The 24,238-nt window shown below is 38.3% G+C and overlaps 1 protein-coding gene across 2 annotated transcripts in view; it reads left to right on the plus strand.

Annotated features, from left to right (window-relative positions):
• Positions 1 to 24,238, plus strand: part of ptprub (protein tyrosine phosphatase receptor type Ub) — a 219,493-nt gene that overhangs the window by 156,280 nt on the left and 38,975 nt on the right. For both annotated transcript variants that reach the window (XM_088932703.1, XM_088932704.1), the window contains exons 9-13: positions 3,927 to 4,036; positions 7,666 to 7,867; positions 12,777 to 12,879; positions 13,390 to 13,663; positions 19,345 to 19,381. In XM_088932703.1, the coding sequence (XP_088788829.1) occupies positions 3,927 to 4,036; positions 7,666 to 7,867; positions 12,777 to 12,879; positions 13,390 to 13,663; positions 19,345 to 19,381 (726 nt within the window). The remainder of the gene's footprint in view (positions 1 to 3,926; positions 4,037 to 7,665; positions 7,868 to 12,776; positions 12,880 to 13,389; positions 13,664 to 19,344; positions 19,382 to 24,238) is intronic.

Consider the following 24,238-nt stretch of genomic DNA (forward strand, 5'->3'; position numbering starts at 1 on the left):
TTCATTTTTTTGTTTGTGTCTTTCCGAGTCTTTCCAAAGTGCATTTTGGAATTTATGTATAGGCAAAACATTAGCATTTATGAGAACACACCATATTACTTTTAAATGGTGGATAAAATGTTAATGAAATGCATCAGTATTGCTTTCAAAAGCCAGAAAATAAACAATCTAACAGCCATGTTGCATTTTGCATTTATCGATGCCCACATGCAATACAGGATGATATATCTTGTAATAAAAATACACTGCATTTAAATAAACTGAAGGACAAATTAATCCTGACTTGAGGGCTAATACCTAGCTTTTGACTTAAAGGCATTCGTGGCACAAAACAGCAAGTGCTGCTTAATTGCAACACATTGTTCAAAGGCTTTGAACAATGCAAAAGAAAAACTCTTGCTTTAGAACACAAGTAAAACTGAAATGAATGCTTGTAGTTGTCAGTTAATTTTCTCTGTCATCTAAGGTTCATGGCAAGCGAGGGCTCTGCTATCAAATTTGATATAAAAACTAGAAATGAAAAACAAAACCATTGTATCTGCTATGAAAGTGCCATTATTCTTGATGCATGGTGTTTTACAGCTTTAAGCATAAAAAATACATAAATTCTGCGGTTAAAAAGAATTAAAAAATTGCAGTTTTTTCAAATGAGTTGATTTTTATTTTCCCCAAGGATTGTCCAGTACCCTTGTTATTGCTAATGTTTTCAAGTGCACAGAAGTCCTCTTTAATTCCTTTCCTGTGCAGCTGCATCCGATACCAATCCAGCCATCATTTCAGGTACAAGGAAGTGTTCAGCTCTCTCCCCATCAAGCAGCTCTCAAGCCCACCTACAACTTCAAGACAAAACACCTCATTAGTACAGCAATAGGCCTTTGGCAAAAGCAGCACTCGAAGAGACAGCTTCTCCAGAAGGACTGAGCTTTTCATTAGAGCAAAGCCTTACAGAGGCAGAGGCACAGTGAGACATGACAGTCACCTCCACTGTGAAGAACACCCTTATCATGATAGGAGCTCTGTTGCATCATCTTGACAATCTACCTTTCTTCTCAGAGGTGGCCTTTATCAAAGATCTGTAATTCAGTGTGAAAACTTTGGTTTATGATTACTCATCTTTAGGACATACACCTGTGGACTCCTTTGATTGGTGCTAGAAAAATAAAACGTTTCCCCAATAGGTATTAGTCAATAAGCTAGTTTGCAATGAGGGGCTTATTGCTTGGAAAGAGACATGAAACTGGAAAGAAGGCGAAGGTAATTAAAGCAGCTGGAGGTTGTCAATGTTAACCCTCAGTCACCTTCCTGGAATATTTATAAAACATATATATTTAAAAAGATACGGGACAGTTCTTTAAAACATGTCTGTTGGGGTAGTTGTAGTTTCTGGTTCAATAAGGAAAAAAATGAACCAAAAACAAGATTGTGAAGCTTTAAACAAAAGAAGCCCAGCTTGTGCTTGATAAGACAGCCAAAGTCTATACAGGTCATGCAACAGCAGTACGTCCTATCTCCAAATCACTCACCCAATCAGCTATTTCCTGTTCTGGTCCCTTCTGTTGCTGGTGCCATCAGCAACACATCCACACCGACAAACATCCCTGACCAGCTGACTGATCAATTGACCTGGCAGACAATAACCCCAGCTGAGCAGGTGACAGATAATCACATAGGACTGCATGTGCTAGGACAGACGTCAAAGCAGCAGCCAAAATCAAAAGCCATAGGCTTTCACATGGTATAGTAAATTCAGTGATAAAGATGGCTAGTATGCACTTGTGCAAAATGCAAAGCAATTACAATACAAATACAAAATTTCTTTCTACAATATTCTTCTAGTTGTAGATTCCTGTTGTTCGCGCCCTTATTTTTTATTAAAATATTTTTTAAACATGTGTACTGTATGTAGTGCAATAAAAGTAACAGTATTTAAAGATAACCTTTTCTCTTTGCTCCCTGTCTTGCTTGTTTCATCTTTTATTTTTCTGATAAGGCCATTTCCCTTCTTTCTGACACCTTGCTTCACTCTAGACAATGTGACCTGTCTTGCTTGTGTAGATTTAAAGTCTAGAGCAAGTAAATAGACTCTCTGCCCTGGGGCCATGGCACAGTGTTATCAAAACAGCTTATCCAATGTGCAGCAGTAACTGGCCTTAAGGATTGCTACAGTTAAGTGAAATTGCCCCTTATGGCAGTGATAGACCTGACCCCTCCCATTCTCCCTCTGTATTCTGTGGTCTCTCTCCTTCCTTCCTTCCCTCTCTTTATCTCTTCTCCCTTGTAACAAAGGAGTGAATGTTCTCCATATACCAGCATGGGCAGCTCTCACTGGTCAGTATGAAATCTTGATGATGGTCAGTTTTCAGGACAAAATCTGTAGAACACTATTCTCTACCATTAGGGTGTTCTTAACTGGATGATGAAGTCTGCAAAGAGCCACATTGTTAATTTTTTTAACACTATGGTTACTTTTTTAAATATTTTTAATTTTTACTTTTTTAAAATTTTTTTAAATTTTAAATGCGAAACAATGGATGTATAGGAATGCTTATATCTGAACTTGGACAGGATAACAGGAAGTCATGCTGATTGGTTCTTTAATGAGCATAGCTTTGTTTCACTGTTGTTAGTCTTGGAATCGGCCTAAGTACTCTATATAGGTCAGGAATTTCTGTGTCATGTTTATATCCCAGTCTCATTTTTGTTGCTCATGTTTGCAGTTTTATAAAGGTGTATATTTCTTTTCTGTTCATGCTTCCCTCATGCTGATGCAGAGTAGCTACATTGCAGTGCGGGACTTTCTGGTGTATCCAGACATGTTCTTATCAAATTGCATCATTGTTCAGGAATCCGCTGCATACTGTTGATCTGAACTGCAATGTATGATCATATGTATCCTGTTTTAGCTTCCTGGCACTGGCTATACATGCATTTCAGAATAACATTTAAAATACAGCTGCTCATCTGTAAGGGCTTGAATGTTTTGATGCCTGTCTATATCAGTAAACTGTTGTCTCTACACTTGCTGGTCCTTTGTTCTTTTTGGATTCTAACCTCCTTTAATTTCCACAAACACGGCTCTGAATCCTAGGAAACAGAGCCTTCTGTTCTGCTTATCCAAGGCTAAAAAATAATCTCTCAGACTATATTAGATTGTAGTATTAAATGTAAATGGATGGCATGGTGCTGCAGTGATTAACATTGGTGTCTCACAGCACTGGGGCCCCGGGTTCAGTTCCTGGGGTGCTATTTTTGTGGTGTTTGTGTTTTCTCTGGGTGCACTGGTTTCCTCCCACATTCCAAAGACATACTGGCAGGTTAACTGGTTTGTGGAAAAATTGCCCCTGGTGTGAGTGTGTGTGTGTTTGTGTCTGCGTGTGCCTGGTGATGGACTGGCGTCCTGTCCTAGGTGTATCCTGCCTTTTGCTCCCCTTGCTTGCTGGAACAGACTACGGCTCTCACGTGACCCTGTATTGAATAAAGAGGTTAGAAGATAGAAAAATGAATAGAATATAAATATTTCTTAAAGCTTACTTGATATTCTGGCTTACAGTACATGTTACATTAATTGTATTAAACTTGATTAAAATTAATTTAATCAAATGAATTGTATTCCAGAGAAAACCCATGTGTGTATTCGAGGGGTTTTAATGTTTTTGCTTTTTTCAAATATAAAGTGCTTTAAATCAATGTCCCAAAATAGACTAGATATAATAAGGATGATTATTTGTAATGTTTTACATCAGTCCCATACTGTTCAGAAGAAGATGAGGAATAAAATCTGTGAAACAGTGTTTAGTGTTTCTCAGTAGTCTCTCACAGAACGGCAAAGTGGTCCCTGTAAGGGAATGACGTGAATTAATTTGTGAAATTACATTTTTTCATGTTATCTATTTTTAAGCCATTTGATTTTCCCCCCATTTTTTCAGTTCCTGGTGGCATTGCATCAGAGTCGCTTACCTTCACCCCTCTGGAAGACATGATATTCCTGAAATGGGAGGAACCAGTGGAGCCTAATGGGTTGATCACCCAGTATGAGGTAACTGTTCAGTCCCAAGATATCTAAAGAATATGGGGGTTCCTTTTCCATCTCGGTTATGAAAGTCAAAATGCACCTCACCCTCACACTTTTATTTTTTATCATTTGTAAAGCTTTTTAGTAATATCAAAATTATCCATATAGTTTATGAACATACAACTAAAGCATTCCATGCACTCAAGCATACTAAAGTGTCAAGAGGTTGTGTCTTTATGACAGTAATATATATATATAGTAGTTCTGCTGTTTCACCAACTGTATTGATCACACAGTTCATGGAATAAACACCTGTAACCTCGCTTTCTCCTGATATCTGTAGCATTGTATTAAACAGAAATATGACCCACTGTTCATCATCTCTATTAGGGCTGCTGGATTTAACATGATCTCATAGAGGATTAGCCCTTTCATATCCTTTAGACATAAAGCCCCTGTTTGAACATTCCTGTCATATATTTCTGATCATTTTTAGATTTTGCACTTCTGGCCTGAGCAAATGTGCAATACCTTTGTTAGGTTCTAAAAGTCTCTGCAACTTTGGTCTATTTAACTGGGATCTGGAATTATCCCTGCCCTTTTCTGACAATGTTTTCTCAGAGGCATTTTTAAAAGGGATTAAAAGATTTCAGAGTTTAAGGAAATCTTCAGAAGAAAACTTTCTAATGCAGATACAGCTTTAATTTCATATTAGAGAACTATCATCGCGTGAGGACTGAGTAATACTCAATGTACTCAGTTTAATACGCAGTGGATTGTAAGAGTCCTGAATATACTGTGCAGCTGGACAGAATGATTGTAGGTGAGGAAATAACTCTGTTAGGACCTAATGTGGTATCTGTTGATTTTGATAAGACTGTGCTTTTGTCACTTGCCTCCAGTTGGTATCCACCAATGATTTTTATAGCGGCAGGTGTTGATTGGCCCTTTCTATGGGTAAAAGAAAAATCTTTAGAAACCAACAGTCCTGCATTACTTTTGCTGAGCAGCTAGCCTGGAAGTTGCACTTTCTGCCACACTGTCTTGCACATGCTAAATAAATCAATAAATCAAACATGACCTTTCAACTTGAACACAAATGGTCAATCTAAGCTCACAGGCTCCAGCAATTAAACCAGATATCGCTGCCTTTTGACCTCAATAGATCTAGTTGAAATGAAAAAAGGCCTAACAAAGATCATTAACGCTATTTGTATCCACCATACAGAGCAATTGGTCAGAGCCTATCTCTGATGTAGTAGGAACTATGATTGAAGGGATAGTAGCAGGCATAGTGGTGAGAAAATAATTGGAAACTCTTAGATCACTTAAGGGAATTTAATCCAGGCTTTGGAGACTTTATGATTGCACTTCTGAAGGGTTATTCTTTTTGAAGTCATGATGTCCCTGGACTGACAGTCACTGTGAGTGATGGTTGGAACCTCCCTCTGAAGGGAAGCTAGGCAGTGCCTCCAGCCTCCAGTGCTGGAAGGCAGCTGGGGAGGGCTCATTAGTGGCAAACACTGGTTTGTAATTGCATAAGCGATCAGCAAAGAGGAAACATTAACGAGCGTTCAGCAAGAGAATATTTCACTCTGTTCATTAATAATCCCTTTCTGGGAGATCTGAAGTGTGAATTGGCCAGAAATGAACTACTCTTTATGTGGCATAGTCTTTGACGGAGTTTTGATTGATCGGTTGGACGGTCTATTGTCTTGACTTGGTTTTGCATATAATATGTTTTAGGAAAGGGAGACATGGTGGAGCAGTGGTTAGCATCGCTGCCTTGCAGTGCTGGGGACCTGGGTTCAGTTTCTGGGCTGCCATCTGTGTGTAGATTGTATGTTCTCCCCATGTTTATGTGGGTTTCCCTTGGATGCTGTGGTTTCCTTCCAAATTCCAAGCACATGCTGGTAGGTCAATTGGCTGCTGGGAAAACTGGCCCTGGTGTGAATGTGTGTGTGTTTGTTTCTTTGTGTCTGTGTGTGCCCTGCAATGGGCTGGCATCCCATCCAGGGTGTATCCGGTCTTGCCCCCACTGCTTCCCGGGATAGGCTCCGGCTCCTCCGTGACCCTGTGTTGGATAAAGCAGTTAGAAAATGGATGGATGATGGTCTGTGTGATGTAATTTCTAACATCAACATAAACAACTAAAAGCCTGAGTTTACCGTAAACCGCTATAAGATTTAAAGGGAAAATCATTTGTATTTGATGTTCATGGAAAACTGGCAAATTTTTGTTCTCCTTTTAAGGTGCACGCTTTCAATTTATTTCTGCTGTTTTTAAAGTAACAAGGCTGTGTTGCTAAGATCTGGGATTTTGCTGCTTGAATGCTGACATGGGGATGAGAGTTGATTTAAGGAAGATCAGACCTTCAGTGCACCTGAAAAAACCTTACTGTAAAAACAGCAGTTTATTAAAGTGAGCTCACCTCAATCTGTAGCCCTCAGTCTGTGTGTGTTCATCTCGGTTACTAATGCCATCAAGACACAGTTGGTTGAAGATCTGGTACTCATGTCTGGTGAGATTTCTGGGTGGAAGTCAGATAAAGAAACGTTCTTGCCTGAAGCTCTGTTCTCAAATGTGATCAGCCATGTGAAAACTGCCTTATTTCTGCTCTCTTTGCAATGCACAAATATGTATTAAAAAGTCAAAGTCTTTTTAATTATTGAGTCGATAACATAATACATATAAAAATAAAAAGTACCGCTTGCATTCATTTTAAGAGTTATGAAAATAAATAGTATACTGTACATGCAGTGAAATTGCTCAAGCTAGGTTTAATACGAAAACAGACTGGACTAAAAAGCCATTTTCAAGGATTATTAGACTGTAATGTTTCTGTGGTTCAGCAAATTAAGTTTAAACATTTTGTACACTGTTATATCAGCCAGTGTATATGTACTGTAAAAACACTTTAATAAGCTACAAAATCATTTGAGTCCACTATGCATTTTTATTCAAAGCTACATATTTTCCATATTTTGCCATTTCCAACCACCCTGCAGCAGCACTAACACAGTTAAAATAAAAACAATGCAATTCAAAATGTAGAGATCTTAAAAAGGGAACGATCATTTACTGCTCCTTCTACATTACAGGTACATTCTGTGGTCTCGCCGTGGTGCACTGCTGTTACTGTTCTTCATCCCACATTTTGCCAAAGGTTCAAGGTGATACTGTCGAGACAACCATGGGTTTTCTGTACAGCACCTTGGAATTGAAGGCACTCTAAAGAAATAAACAATGTACTCAAAGATTCAGGCTGTGTTTAAGTAGCACACAGAATTGCCATGTTTGTAAGCTGGTCCCTTGGCTGTACCAGTGGTCAAGCAATCATTCCTGGCATTAGTTATTTTTTTCAGCAAATGCCCAAGCAGACTGTGGTACTGTAGAGTAGTGGGAATTAGGAAGGATTAATAATAATAATAATAATAATAATAATAATACTGTAGTTTGCAATCGGACATTTATTCGGATTTATATTACTTGAAAACTAAACTTTCAAGTTTTTATAAGTTTTCAATATCAGTAGTGTTTAACCCCTTTCCTGCAAGGCAGCAAAGGAATCTGAATTGTATACTAACTTCACTACTCCCACCTCCTGTTTGCGCTGATGGTAATGGATTCTCCTTCTCGACTTTGGCTTGCAGATCAGCTACCAGAGCATTGAGTCATCAGACCCTGGCATCAATGTTCCAGGACCCCGGCGTACTGTCTCCAAGCTGCGCAATGAGACCTACCACATGTTCTCCAACCTGCACCCAGGCACCACCTACCTGATCTCTGTGAGGGCCCGGACTGGCAAGGGGTTCGGGCAAACAGCCCTGACAGAGATCACCACCAACATCTCGGGTATGGCGCTGCTCGAATATGTGTCACTGCAGTGAGAATGGTGGTTTTTCCTTCTGTTTTCATTCTTTATGCTCATTTTACTGTGGCTGCAATGAAGGACTGCATTGATCAATAGTTAAATTAGTGAGGACTCCTTTATGGATCTCAAATAAAGTACCATACAGTATATTTAAACTACCATGTCTACCAGTAAAAAATGCAGTTTTCAGTCACTTTCAGTGCTTGAACCTCATAAGCATGATGTTGAATTGTCACCTGGCTTGTGATGATGTTAAAAGTACTCTGTATTTGATGCTTCAAAATTAACATAAAAATAAAAAATTTGCCTTAAAAACTATGTTTAGCTACAACCATTAGGGATAATTTTGTTGATAAATCTGCTGGGCACTACTTTTGTTGTAAGGATCGGAAAGGGGCCCAATCTTCCAACATTAACTGCTGCATAATTATTCCAATGTAACTTGTCTAAGGAACTAATTGGTACATGGGAGGATGGAAATGTTGAATAGTATATAATTACTCATCATTACTGTGGGTAAAAAGAAAAGTCTAAAGCAACTATTAAATACATGACATCTAGTTCACAGGTTTGCTACCAAAATAACACTATAACATCGTGATAAGAACACACGATGCAGGGTTCAAATGGAATTTCTTTTTTCAATAACATACTTATTGCCAAAGAAAAAGTTTTCTTTCTCAAATCTGCTTCTAATCTAATAATGTGAAAACTCACATCTTAAAAATTTTTTACACCCATGTGTGATTATGACTAAAGAAAACCTTCATTAACAAACTTGTCACTTTGACAGTTTTTAAAAGAACTCACATAAATAAATTAAAGATACCAGATGAATGATTTATTTGCCAGTATTTCAGTGACTCAGTTACCCTCTTGTGTCCAGAAAGATCCTGTCAAAACCTCCACTCCAAAGGCTTTTGATCTTATATGTAAAATGCCTGCATGCAGAGGCAAAATGTTTCACATTCAGTAACAGGCAGAGGTGATTTCCTCTCTGTAAAGTAAAAGGAAGAAAAACAAAAATGCCTTTTCCTCTTTCTTTGAGCTGTTCAGTGTGGATTTAACCTCTACTTCTTTCTTTGCAGCTTGCATGCTGACACAGCTCCCACTCATGTTATTTTATTTATTTGAAGCTGGGAAATGTACCAGTTTTTTTGTGTGGGCAAACCTCTAGCTTTTCTTTAAACAGTGAAGGATAAATGTGAGCTCCTTATATTTTGAAACACTTGAGTTTAGCTTATTGAGCTGAATGTAGAGCTCTCCATTTACAAAACTGATTACAAAGTCTTTATTTCCTCCAAGGTATTTTCAGGGATATATTCATGCTATTAGTTTATTTTCAGACAATTTAAAGCATCTGTCTGAGACCTCTAGGTTATGAGAAAATCAGCAGTCCCCCCCTGTGTGTGAGAGAGACAGTCAATGTCAGACTATACCTAACCATCTTATCTCAGGGGCGTGTGATGGATTTTGTGCTTTTCTCTGAGAAACACATTCAAAGAAAAACTAATTTGATGCTTGCCCTTTTTTTCTGAATGGTTATTCTTTTGGCTAACATTTTGAAATTAGAAAATCACTCTGTATTGAAGTTTTTGACTCCTCTGATCCCCTCATGACAACTTTTTTATTAAAAATCTAGAAAATGTTTTGGGCTTTTGAGAAAAAAAACAACAAGGATTGACTTCGCTAAATGAGATTCAGGTAGCAGCGGATAAATGCTCTCCTTATTCAGCTTTACGGGCTGCTGAGTTCATTACTGACTAAATAGGGAGAACCTAGATGGGTACAGACTATAATAAGAGCTTCTGTATGTTAGTTTTCTCTCACAATGGCTTGATTTGCTCCCTTGATTACTCTACTTTGTGAATTTGGGAATGAAAAAAATCAATATGTATCTTGACTGCTAATGGGTACAGTCTCTTTGCTAATATTTCTGAAATTTGTGGAGCTGTGCCATGGTTCATCATTATTTGCTTTGTCTGTGACATTTTCTGTTTCTGACAGGCAAAGCGCTTGTTGCAAAGCTTATAATTAGATCCTTGAAAGTTAACTTGTCCTTCCTAAGCAGTAGACCCTGAGGTTGTTTATTATTGTGAGGTAACCTGTACCACATGATATTCTTCTCATTAAAGGACTAGCAAGGCCCTACCCTTCTGATCTGTTGAGTTCACTCAAGAGTAGCTTTATCAGGGTCTTGTTGGTGTTAGGTTGTGAGAAATGAAACATAATGCCTTCTAAACAGCATAATGATGTATGACCTCTAGGTGTGTAAATATGCTGAGCATCCAAATAAACATATTGCTCTGTGCCAGCATGTTTTAAAAACAAAAGGCCTATGGATTTTAACTATTGATTAAATGTTTTAAATGTTACGCCTGGGGAAATACAGAAAGAAAAACATGGACTGGAACCAAAACGTCCAGTTAGAGCAACACCTTCGCACCCTCAGTATGGTTTGTACAATGACATGTCATAGGTGGACAAGAGTGGAACCATGTCTACTTTAGTGATCAATCATGGGTTTGTGCAGACCTCACTGAGTTTGGCACAGACATGCGGAATGATGCACTGATTTTTGTGTAAAACAAGGACAATATCTCATTTGCTCTGACAACCTGGAGAGTACTCATTAATACAGCAGAACATTTACTGTAGCAATCGGAATGAAGCAACTTGCTCAAGGGTACAACAGCAGAGTGCTATTTGGGATTTGAACCCAGGACCCTCACATCCAAAGATCGAACCTTTACTCCACACAGTTTGAGGGTAGCTGTGCTAATTAAATTATTTTCAGAAATGTCAATTGGTTTTAAGCCTCGAGTCTTTTTGCAGCTGTGAGCATGTTAATAAAATGAGCATACAAACAAATAGAATGTTTGTTTAGAAAACAATTTCATAACTGAGAGCTCACATGGCTGGATCAACCAAAGCATTTCTTCTTTGTTTTATAAAAAAATGTTGATAGTGTGATGTGGCGGTGATTTAGAAGAATACTTACAATGATTAAGGTCATGTTCTGAAGAACATCAAAACAGTCACTTCTACAGAGAGAGACACACTTATTGTGTCTGTGCTTAACTTGATTTCAGAAATAAAAAATCTAACACTGAATAAGATTCACAAATATGATGAGACGAAAAAAAAGAAAGTTGAATTGATTTTATTACAAGGCTTTTATTTTATGTTTGCAATAATATGAAGAAAAAGACAAGAAAAAATATAATTGTTCTGGGTTTATTTTGATTTTTTTTGTCCACCTTCCGGAATCTTAACAAAAAAAGGAAAGAAGCCAGTGAGTCAAAATTAGAATCTTATTTTTATTTTGCTAATTTTTTGTAAAAAACAGTTCTATTGTCAGATACCAAATCTTTGTTTTATCAACAGTAAAGGGATATTAAACAGATTCAACAAGAGCTCTTTACTGCAATGGAATTAATTAGACTATACTCCTTAACTATACGATTAAATTGCCTTTAATTTAACTAACCTTTATTTCACCAGGAGGTGCCTCATGTTTTCCAACAGAGACAGCTAGCAGCCAGCACTTTGCAAAGCTTTAAACAATTACACATACACATAACCCCACCTAGGAGCCACAGAGCAGAATACGAATGTGCTGGAGATGTGTGGGAGAACTGTGGGAGTTTGGCAGTGAGATGGGGAAAATGAAAGAAGCATCTTCTTTGCTTCCTTTTTAATGGAAATGTACTTGTGTATGTATGGTTCTCTGAGTGTTGAGTCTCAGGGTTATTGCAACCCCTTGTTAATATAAACCTTTCCTGCTGGCATGACTCCTAGGAGCTCTTTTTAATATCCTAATCATCGATTCCCATATAATTGTTTGCTTTTCGCATCTCTCACTAATTGACTACAAATATTAAACAAAGATGAGAGCATGGCAGTTATTGCTCACTGGGGTTTCTCTATGGAGCTGTGTCTTTCTGCTCAGATCTCTTTTAAATAAGATCCTCAGTGCTTGTTTGGGTAACATTTTCTTGATGTTTGCTTTTACTCGTTTTAATTGTATTTTGCCTCCTGAGCAGCTAGGACCTTTGGCCTGGCCTTACTTTGCTGTGCATCAGAGAAGCCTGAACAAATCTTCATGTAGTCTGTAAAAATTAAAGGAGTAATATTAATTGCCAGTTTTTCATTGTGCTTTATTTTTAAACATATGTTTAATACTGGTATTTGCATTCAGCAAGATCTGTGTTGTTGGTTTTGTTCGTAATGGTAACAAAGATCAAGGCTTCTTAAAGCTAAATGAGTTGGTGGCAAGAGAAATATATTAGTCTTGTATCTCCCCTGGTGCTCTCAGTTTAATTAACTAGTGTGCAGGTTATTTGTTTCCCCAATGCACTTCCTGATAATCCGCTTCACAGCAGCATGCCCTTTCTGAAAAGCGTTACCTCATGTAGACAAGAACGGTTTCAGATGCAGCAATGCAACAGCACAAAACGCATCTAATAAGATAAAAGGAGGCAAGATGTGAAACAACAGGAAATTACAGTCAGTAGAAACTGTGCATTGCAGTTTGGTTTCACGCTGCTGCTTGTCACTTTTAATCTGGCAGAGAGCCTGTTGCTCAGACTGAAGTTTCAAAGTGAATGGCATTAAAATCTCTGCAGCTTTATGGCAAAATGGGATTTCCAGTCACGTGGTGTGTGTGGAGCCCCCTGCATTCATCCCACAGTGTATTCCATATATATATCTGCACCAGCTGGCAGAACTATAGGCTGGATCATTCTCCTAGGAACTGTACTTTTACAATCTGAATACATTTAGTGCAAAGCATCTTGTACGTTTTTTGAAAACTATGTGCTACCTTATTTTTTTCTCTCTTTGTCTCCATGTCTCCATCTCATCTGTCTCACTGACTGACACCTGCAGCCCCTATGTTTGACTACGGAGATATGCCCCCTCCTCTGGGAGAATCTGAGAGTACCATCACAGTCCTTCTTAGGCCAGCACAGGGCCGGGGAGCCCCGGTGAGGTAAGTCTGCACAGGCAAGCAGAGAAGGGTGGCACAGGATTTATGAGACTAGATGCACAGGATACTCTTCCTCTTAAGGACTTTAATAAACTCTGCCTGTGTTTTGTGAGAAACAAGCTTTGTGTGATTCTAAAACATTTCAGGTCTTATTATATTATTGAATTATTCAATGAAGTTGTTGGAAAATATTACAGTGCCTTAAAGATGTACCTTTAATGATTTATGGATATGTTGTTCTTACTTCTGTAAGCAGCACTATAATGTAAAGTATTACCATTTTTATTAGCTGTGTTTATAAGGGTTTGGTATTCTGTGTTTAAGGTAAAATTTAATTTTTGAAAAGAACATCATACATGAGCTACAAGTTCTGTGGATTACTGCATTTTTTTGCTGCTGAGAGCTCTTCAGCAACGAACTCTGTACAAGTAAAATGAGTGTATTTGCACTTGTGTGTTCTGTGATGGAAGCTGTTCTTGACATGTCCTTCTCCTACTCTTGCCTCTGTTTTAGTACCTACCAGGTGGTAGTGGAGGAGGACAGGCCGAAGAAGGTGAAGAGGGATCTGGGCAACGTGGAGTGTTTCCCCATTCCCACCACCCACAGTGAGGCCCAGGCCAGAGGCACACTGCACTACTACACTGCTGAGCTGCCACCCAGCAGCCTGCCCACAGCAACGCCCTTCACTGTGGGAGACAACCAGACCTACAGAGGCTACTGGAACAGCCCACTTGACCCCAGGAAGAACTACCTCATCTACTTCCAGGCCATGAGCAACTTCAGAGGGGTGAGTTTAGAGTGTGCATTTTTGGGTCTCTGTCTTGGAAATGGACCACTTGTGGGCAGAGCAACTACATAGTAAGAAAGGGTTCAGTTATCTTTAGGTGTTTTAATGTCTTGGTTTTAGTCTAGTCTGTCAATGTTAAAGACCTTCTGTCTTTTTTCTAGTTTAATCTAGTTGCTGAGACTAGTCCAACACCTGAGATTTTTCAGCTTTTAAGAAGATAATTGCTTAAAAAACCTGCTGTACTGTTGTGTAGCTGTTGCTGTAGCTGTTGTGGGCTATAGCCAGCCACCCCCTTTCCTGTGAAAAGCAGTGTGCAAGACTGTCTACCACCGCTCCTGAACTCCAATAACCCTATCTCTAATGTACTGGATACAGAAGATGTTTTTACACAAGCCATTATTAGTGGTTGTAAGCGAATGCTAAGTGATTATCTTGGATTGTTCACACGATCAAGACTGGAGAAATGGTTCTCCCATTCATCCCAGAATTCCGCAGTCTAGTAATTTCTGAAACAAGTTTAGTCAAGGAATTAAGACCATTCTAACTTAATTTCCAGATTACCACAGGTTACTAATACTGCTGGTGTAAACGCAAAATGATTTAAATGAACAATCTTTTTTACGTCAGGCGATTTGTGTTGTTTTCTTATTGAAATAATTTCAGGGCTGCTACTCCTGATGCTATTTATTCCAAGCAATGAGAGTTATAATTGGTGTGAATGTGAAGTTAAACACGTGTAGGTAATTAGACAGCAGAACCTCTCCCTGCCATACACCTATAGGTGTATCAAGGTACGATTTCTCAGGGTTTGTGGCTGAAAGCTGTTTGTTTTGGAGCTACTCCTCCCATGAAGTCCTGAGAGTGACAGCTCTGCTTCAGCTCAGACAGGAACTCTTCACGCCCACTCACTATCAACCGATCCACATTCCCGACCTCTTGCACTTCATTAGCAAGGAAATACTCTGATGTTAATGTCAACGGTTTAAACAATTAGTGCTCATTTGCTGTGGATTACATTAGGATGCACAGCTTCACTAAAAATATAATAACGGTTTAAAGTGAATCTAGGAATACACAGAGAGCTCTGGCCTATAACAAGCAGAGGTAGGTTATGTTTACATGGAGATATATTATTAGCACTGTTAATATCATTACGTCTCTACAAGACAGGAGGGTGTAGAATGTAGGGTCGTCACCTGCATGCTTAGTTTTGGAATGCTTTGATTCCATACTGTACATGTCTCTAAAATTAAAGTACAGCAGGCCTTCATCTTGTGCCTAATTGATATCATAAGTTAATTACTGAGAGGCATTAAGATATTTATTCATTTCACATGAAAATATATTTACTAATTTATACTTCTTCTTTGTAAAAAACAATTCTGTATTTAGTTTTTGGTCGTTGATATATTGCCACCGTTTGCACAGAGCACCCCAGTTAAGCCAGTAGCCTAAGTATAATCTAATGTTGCTGGGTGTACAGTAGATCACTGAAAGGAAGCTGAAGACTTGGCATCATTAGACAAAATTATTCAATGAGTTAACATTAGTTGTTTTCAGGGACGTGTGATGAATTTAAAACTTGCTTAAAACTTATGAAGATGCAGGGAAACCCTAGTCGCCGGACAGTTGTTGAACATTAACACACCTGTTGCTTAGTACTCAATATTACAGGAATTATCATATTCTATCAGCTTTCAAATGCTTACAGCATGCATACTCCGTACATGTAACATATTGTACAGTACCTCCTGTATCAGTGGAAAAACAGTTATGTTTCTATTTGTATTGAAATAACTGCAGAATTATGCGGGAGGCCCTGCATGTCACACTTCATCACAGGAGAAGAAGAAAAAGTAGCTAGCTGTACAAATATCTGGCTCCCACTTTCACACTCATTGCTCCCAGATACATGTTCCCCTGCAGAGCCCATGTGGATGTAGCTCATTTTTTCTCACCGCTGGGAATTTCAGAGCTCTTTAGTACAAAGCCCCACTTAAATTGAGTCACTGATGCAGTGTTCTAACATTAAGGATGTGCTTCTGCTTAAGACATCCGATTTCTACTTGAATACCTAACATGACTGCAGGAGGGTGAATGCACACACCCCCTTCCCCCAAAAAGCGATCTGTTGTCATTTTGCAAAGATAATTTGTGTTTGTACATGGATAATAGAATAGAGAGGAGGCCATTTGGCCCCATACTCAACATCTGGTTGTCAGCAACATTTTGATCCAAGAACAACTTCAGGCTCCTGACTGAGCGATCCCATCAAATCAGCATGCACAGCGTGGCGTGGTAGATTGGTTCAAATGCTTGCTTACACACATGGCACTTCTGAAGACAAATGGGGCTCACAATGAAATCGGTCTTATCGAGGTATCTGCTCTGTTGATCTCATCCGAAAGATAAATGGGGTACAAAATGTTGCTTGATTGGGGCTATAGAAGTGGTACGGGGTACTAATGAAGATTTTCACTACATCGTGTAAGAGGTGAAGTATGGCATCTAAGCATTTCATTTTGTAAGAAGCTTATTCAAATTAATGATTTTTTGTATAAATGTCCTTGTACCCTTGGTTCAGTAAAATGAGATTTGAATTCGTGTAGCAGGTTTGGTGTGTATCTGGAATCAGCAGTTTCATTGCAGACATATCAAACACTGATAGGCAAAATGTGGTCATCACAGCTGAAACATGAAGCACCCCAAGACCAGGTTCCTTGTAAATCCCCGCAGCTGAATAACTTAAGTGGGATGAATTGCTCCAGCCTTGTGATCATTTTCATCTTGAAACCCTCCTGTAAGCATTGTTTTTTTGAATCAGTTGGATATTTACAGGTAGAGTTCAAAACATAAGACTTGCTTAAGAATAACTATTTTGGTAATAATTCCAGTTAATTAGCACAAGACAGTCTTAACATGTTGTGGAGTCTCCTTGGATTTACCCAGTAATTGCTTTGATAGAAATATCAAAGCCATAGCTAGAAAAGAGAAGGCTTTTACTGCTACTCCAAATACTTGAGATCTATCATTAGTTCTTTACAACACATGCAGTGTAAATATTATGACTACAAAGAAGATGCTCTTTTTGTTCTTGCAATAGTATGGTTTCAGATGCTGTACTTTTCATATATTATATTACTATTATATTCTGCCTGAATATAAGTGTGAATTTTCTCAGTTTTCAGTGATAGCTGCATGAGAGCCTGCCACCTCTCCATAGAAATCAGTTGACAGCTTGCAATATGGATTGCCTTGCCAAAGACAAACTGTATGAACAACAGCACACACCTGTTACAATGGTGTGACGTCAAAATGAAAAATTAAGAAAATGTTTCATTCTGTGTAGGGATGCAAGGAGTCACAGCGCAGTCTGATGAAAGTTTGAAATGAGTTTAGTTGTGATGCAAATGTCCATTTCCCGACAACACTGTGAGGAGATACACACACACAGGGTGTATTTCCCACAGTGCCCTAAATTACAACTGTGTTACAGACAGTTTTAATGTCCTAGTCCAGCCATGTTATTGCCACAAATGGGCATTTAAGAGTGACCATTCCCCTTATAGCCTAGTGATGATGTTATACTGTACCATCTTATGGTATGGTATTTTGATGTCCCAGCTATTTCTGAGATGTCACATGCAATGGCATGTGTCTATTTAAAATTCCTTTAAGCCAGGTCAGGCACAATGACCCCGTGCTGGAGTCACATTTCTGCACTCTGTGACTGATAAATACCTACCTTAGCTCTTAAACATTTTAATTGCCACTGCAGGGTTATTTGGCTTTTGGGAAAACATTCGCAAGTGTTTTTAAAATATAAAATATTTCTGGGATGCTGGGTAAGTAATATTAAATCAACAAATTGGGGAAAAAAAGATTTTAGCTGTGCATAAGATTTGAATAATTAAACTACACAGAAAGCTCACAACATAAAAACCTTCTTTTCCTTAATCAATTATTATACACCCTGCACTTCAATCATCTCTAAAAACATCTCTCCATCTACAGTATGTGATGCTGTAAACCAGTTCTGATGCAAACCTGTGCTGAATTTACATCCACACGCAAGTGTCTTGGCCCTTTGCACTGGCGATCCTATCTTGTTGTGCTATTTCAGAACAGAAACAAGAGAGCTGTAGTGCCCTGTCACTATGTAACAGAATTTCTCAACAGTTAGTCTGCCTTTTAATTTGCTTCTGCAGACTCTAGGTAATATGTCCTGATGCACAGTCACATAGAGTTGCCTCAGAACACACCTAAGGGAGGCCCATGCTTAGCAAATTGTGTTGTCCTCGTTATTTTGAGTTCTGCTGGTTCACTCAACCTTATGCAGGTTCGCATTATTACTTTCTCAGGATACGTCCCCGTCCGTGTGCAGCCGAGAGCTTGTACATGAATGTGTCCTTTTTATCCATTGGCATTGATGGTCTCATTTTTAAAAAAAGGAACCAAGCTAAAATATATTGAAAGAAGGAGGATTTTGAAATTTCAGTGCTTTGTGTTCTTCTGCTTCGGAGATCTCTGCATTCAGAGTGCACAATACATCAGAGTTTACTGTTTCATAGGTTTGAACCATGCAGTGTATTATTGTTCAGTTGTTTGTTTCTATATATATAAAGTTTAATTTCAAGCCTTTCCTCTGTACTGTTTATATGGATCATATATAATTTATACAATGCTTGGATGTGGCATATTAGTTGTTCTAGTTAATAGGAGATTCTTCGGCAATGTACAGATTAATCATATTAATAAACAGGTTTATAGCACTTCTGAAAAACATTTGAAAGTGATTTACAAGAATGCTGAAGTATACTAAAAAGAAATTTAAATGGAATACGAGTCTAAGAGAAATGTAATGTACACAGTTTTTATTATTTGAAGCAGTCCGTAATACTGTAAACGAACTTTCTAATCCCATAATTCAGGATACTGTGTGGAGACCTTAGGGCCATCATGCCAGAGAGGAAACCTAGAAAAACTCAAAAGACAGAGCAATAAATGGAAAATAGAACTGAGTTTCAGCCTGTGAGTCTGCCTGCAATGGATTTTCAGTCAGAGAAGCAATTTACCAACAGTTTAAGGAAATGCCTCTTCTAATTCTGATCTGATTTACATAATTGTCCAAAATGCCTGAATTAACATTCACAAATCTTCATTTGATAATTATTCTTCTTATGGATGTGCTGAAGATGAGTTGGATTACGGTCAGGAACTCATTAAAGATGTTTGACGAAGAGCCTCTTAATTACAGTGCAGCAGACTACTGCATGAGATCTTTAACCGAATTATTGCGTGAGACTTCATGGAGGGGGAGAGTCAGGAGGTGAGGCTTCCACACTCACACCCCTGCAAAAATCCCTTCTACAGACTTTCTAATTCCCATGTCTTCTTTGATTCAGAGAGAGAAATCAAACCAATAAAAAGCACAAGCAAGTGATTAGTGACATTCAATGGTTTTGTGAGACACAGCTAGCACATTACATGAATTCATCATTGTCTAGCAGCATCACTGAATGTAATTTTTGTATTCTCTTCTTTCATAAACTTATCCCACACACTGGATGGTTCCAAATGACAGAGCTGCAAAGTTTGCCAAAGCTGCCTAGTGTTTCCATAATCCTGATCCATCTGCACATGGCACTGAACTAACTGATCCCATTCTGTTTCTGTTTCAGGAGACCAGGATCAACTGCATCAGGATTGCCAGAAAGGGTAACAGAAATGTTTTTTTTTTCTTGAAAATAAATAGGAATACTTTCGCCAACATCCTGGGCAGGGCAAACACAGATGATGGACTTCTTTAAAGTAGATCCTGCAGAGTTTGACTAGAATTGATGCTTGTTACTCAGTATTGGCACAAGCAGTGTGCTCCGGGTAAAAAGCTGTTTGCTGATGGATGAATGGATTTGTTGCGTCTCTAAGTCCACAACTGGGAGGAAGCTTTGAATGGATTAGACAAGAATGTCCCTTAATATGTCATGCTTGCAAACACTCCTATAAAACTAATAAGGTCTTTAGTAGTTTGTGAGAAACACACAAAATTAACATGATGTACTTGATACTAAAAAGTTAATACATTTCTAGTTTGCTTGAAAACAATAAGCCAGTGAGTTATGCATTAAAATTAAAGTGAAGGACCAAAGAAAAAAACACAAACGCTGTTCACATGGCAGCCTTCTTCAAGGTCTTCACAATCAATCCTCAGACACTAAGAGCTAGGATCAATTATAATGCTTGATTCCACTCTTGAGACATGATTTTAAAACCAATATGGTACCTGAGAATCAAATGGTTACCCAGTTTTACAGTAGTTGTAAAATTGCTTTGGAAGTTTAACAAGGTGTACAGATGTCTCTATTTATTTTAAAGAAATAAACTACCATTTTAGAACTATTTAATGCCCACTTCATAATAGTGGTAAAAGCCATTATGCTGACTTTATGTAATTTTGTGTTCCTGCTAACAGGAATGCCACCTGTTCAGGGGGATCTATCATTTATATGCATTATACTGTAAATGCCATGGACTCCACAAGACATTTAGAGAGTGTCTGTAACATTATTAAACCACTGTTATTGGTGTTTCTGACAACTGGGGAGATAGTTTGACTGAGGATGGGTGTTCTCTTTCAGTGTAGCTTATTAGATGCTACCAGTCTTGGTGTAACAGTTGATCCTGTGGCAGCTCAACCAACATGGTTGTGCTTTCAGTCTTTTCTTCTATCCTGAAAATTCCAGCAAGAATTTTTTGAACACCACTTGGTAGTCTGCAGATTTTATTACTGGAAACTCTTATCAAAGCAGTGCTGAGCCAGTGTTGTATTGATGTGGATCTGAGTGCACTAATCCAGTCCTAAATCTAAGGGTTTAATGGTCATAAGCCCTGCCTACAGTATATGAGTGTGTGTTTCAGTTCTTAAACACACAATAACATTTAAAACCTAGATCTTCTCACTGAGTCAGGTCTTGAACTCTGCCAGACTGCACTTTTGTAGGCAGGTTAACAGATTTTACTTTCCAGTTTACATGGACACCAAGGAAAGTACAATTTACTATTGTAATCTAGCTTCCATTAGTTTCAGGAATAAACACTCAGATCATGATAGAATTATGGAGATTTTTTTTGTTTTTATATCATCTAAAAAAAGATGATACTGTATGATCAGAATACCACCAGACAAGATCCCTGGATATTTTACAGACATGTTCTGATATCAATTTCTTTCTCCCTTTTTCCCCATAGTATTTTTCGCATTGCTTATAACAGTTGATTTCAGTGTTTCTTTACATGTATTTATGTATTTTAACTTGATTACGGTGGAGTCATAAAATGTCCACCTGGTGCTGAATATGATGTTCAGCTGTATGTTGCTGGTTCTAGCTTGGGTCATGTACTGTAAATAACTGAGTGTATCTGTGACCAGGTTTACCCAAGTAGCGGTGCATGATTGACAAAGAGTGCAATCAGGGTAGGGTGAAGTATTAGTTGGCCAGGGACCATTTCAGCAATTTAATGGGTGACTGCAGGCTTACAGAGGTGTCTTTGAGAAATCTGTTGCTTCTCCATGCAACGCTAACTCTCAGTGTAGCTTTCATTCAGTATTGTAAGATGACTGGGTGCATGGTTCTGACGTGAGTGGGTCAGTGGAGCACATCTGCAGGGCCTTATTCTCCCTGTTTTGTAAAGGAATGGTAGCCATGAAGCCAAGTCTTAAATAGCCATTCCAACAGAATTTGTAATAAAAAGACAGTTTTCACAATTTTGGAATTTCACAATTTAGACAGTCACGATTTAGGAAGGCTAGTCTTGTAACTATTCTTTTTTCAAGGGTTCCAAAAATACCTAATGGCTGTTTTAAAAGTTTCAAAGTTACGTGAGACAAGACTCCTCTACACTCATACTGATGATGAAAGACCCACCATCTTAGTCCTAAAGTGAAAATGACCTGTTTGAATCAGACGCAGAAGAAATTCTTCTATACAAGCTCTTTTTGATCAAATGTACTTTATTTTTTAGAGCTCAGAAGAGTGTAAATTAAATTCCTCACTTGCGTATTTGAAGTTTTATGACTTCAAACGGTCTCACTCCCCCATTGTCTGTTTTAATAGCTTGTTGAAATTGGAAAAAAAAATGGCTTCTGTATTTGTTGCAACTATTTTTTAATGTGCTCTGGTACCTGCCCCTCCAGCTACGTTGAAGTTGTGTGCGTATTTTCCAGTTAAGGGGGAGCAGCCTTAAAAAAGGGCTCTTCTTCTGACTGAATAATGAAAACGATGAAGAGGCTGTCAAGCGTGAAGCCAAAAGGCAGACAAGTCATTTAATTTCATGTCACACTTCAGGTGCTCTTAACAGACAGTGCACTAGAGTCTGATTAATTACTGCAGAACATATCAATGAAGATAAAACATCCTCCTACACTAAAGTTTATACGAAAGAAAAGTAGTGCAGTATAAACATTCCATGGCAACGAAGATCCACTTCAGTCAGCCAGGTGCACACACAAAATAAGCTACAGTGTCCAAAGGACACAAAAAACCTTTTCCATTTCTTTTTTAAGATTTCACACCTACAGTACCTGATTTGTGAGAAATCTTACGCATTTTAACCATCCATTTGTTAATTATTTGGACAAAAACATACACATTTAGGTGTGGAGACAAAATGTATTTTCTATGGAAAGAAACAATCTTCTGAGCAAGGTTATATCGTCAAATCGTGACAGAAACGTTGTGTGTTCCAGGTAGAGAGAAAGCTAAGAACTGGATTCCATGCTGAAGGACTATAAAACTTGTTTGCAACAGCTGTTTGATTGTTCAGAGAAATTGCATCTTCCTTTCCCAGCTTGATTGCACATCCTGGGGGGCATGGCTCATGCAGAGCTGCTTCGCACAGAAAGCCTGCTGAACAGTGGGAGAAGGGCTCGAGTTCACATGAAATGAGCATTTAATTAGCGTCCGTGTTACTGTTTTTTCTTAAAAAGCAACAAATCTGAATCTATTAAGTTTAATGTTTATTATTGTCAGATGAAAAAGTTAATCTACATATGGCAAGACTATGCTGTAAGTTCAGGAATCAATCACTTAAAACTTTTTAAGTGCAGATACTACATGTGACAAATTAAGGGAGCATGTAAAGGGAATGTGTGCATTATCCAACACATGTGCTTCACAGGTAGGGAAAGACATTATTAGGGATTAAATTAGGGATTATTACATTATTTTATATAGTGCCCCTTCACATCCACATATTTGTGCTACCACTTCACAATAACACCCACTAAAACTTCATTGTCATCACTCCACTTCCATAGCCACACATGTACACATATATTCACATAAACTAGTATTAGTATAGTCTCCAGCTACTAGGATCTGTAATTTGGTTTAAAATAAACCTGTGCTATTATGATTACTACAGCCCCTTCCATAGTGGTTTGTTACATTATCTATGCAGTACCTTTCTACCCTGCCTAATTCCTGTTGTTCCTGGCTACTTTCTAAGTTAATGTTAACTCTAATTTATGTCTTCTTCGTGAGATGCCAAACGTGATGGTTTTATGTGTTTCTACAAGATATCTGTGTACCTGTACAGAGTGTTGCTCTGAAGATATAAATCCTAGCAACTGTGGAGCATCCCATCTTGATTGGGTATCCCATGATATCCCAGCAAATCTTGCATCACATGCAAGTACATGGACATTAGCAAGGATGCTCCACAGTTTCTAGGACCTAGATCTTCAGATCTTAAAACCATTGCCTGCATCTTGAGTCTGAAATGGATTAAAAAGGAAATTGTCCCTTCTGTGAGTCTGGAAACATTGGCACTATGGTGTCATCTCTTTATGTTTTTGACATTTCATCTTTTTGACAATGACAATGTTTCAGAGGCTTTTATTTCTGAAGTTAATGTAATGCCTTTTGCCTGTTAACTGGTCAAGTGTTTCAAAGTTTCGTTTCCAATTACTGTCGCAGGTTTAAGAGCACTTACTGTGTCTTATTTTTAGCTGTGTCTCATGTGTAGATGTTAAGTAACCCACTTTCCCGGGGACATTGCTAACTTCTGTTTCTTCAGATGTAAAATCAAGGGATACTTTTTTATAGATCAACACTGCAGGGTTACCTGTGGTTGGGTACAAATAAATAAGCAATAATAATAACTATGATACCCATAAAACTAGTGTTGAAACCCACAATAACTTTGGTATCAATAATTGTGCATACACTAGGTACTTCAAACCCTCTTAGTTATTGTATGCATTTTATGATGTTTTATCATGAAGAATGACGAGATAGAAATGTTCCTTACATTCAAATAATGCATTTTTAATTTTGTCAACAAACACAACCTCTCTTATTTCAATTAAGCAAACCCATTGAATGTTATGCTGAGACTGGCCCTTATTACAATCTGTGCCGGATGTGTCTAGCTGCTAATTGACTAAGTGCTGGACCAAACAGGGTCTGTGTTCTTCTCTTTTTTACCATCAACTTGTCAATTGAGCCTCTCAATCAGCATAAGTACCTGTCAGATCATATACACCAATTATGGTGAATTGCTCAGCTCTCTTGT

The sequence above is a fragment of the Atractosteus spatula genome, chromosome 14, assembly GCF_055471065.1.
Source record: "Atractosteus spatula isolate fAtrSpa1 chromosome 14, fAtrSpa1.hap1, whole genome shotgun sequence".
Taxonomy (NCBI): domain Eukaryota; kingdom Metazoa; phylum Chordata; class Actinopteri; order Semionotiformes; family Lepisosteidae; genus Atractosteus; species Atractosteus spatula.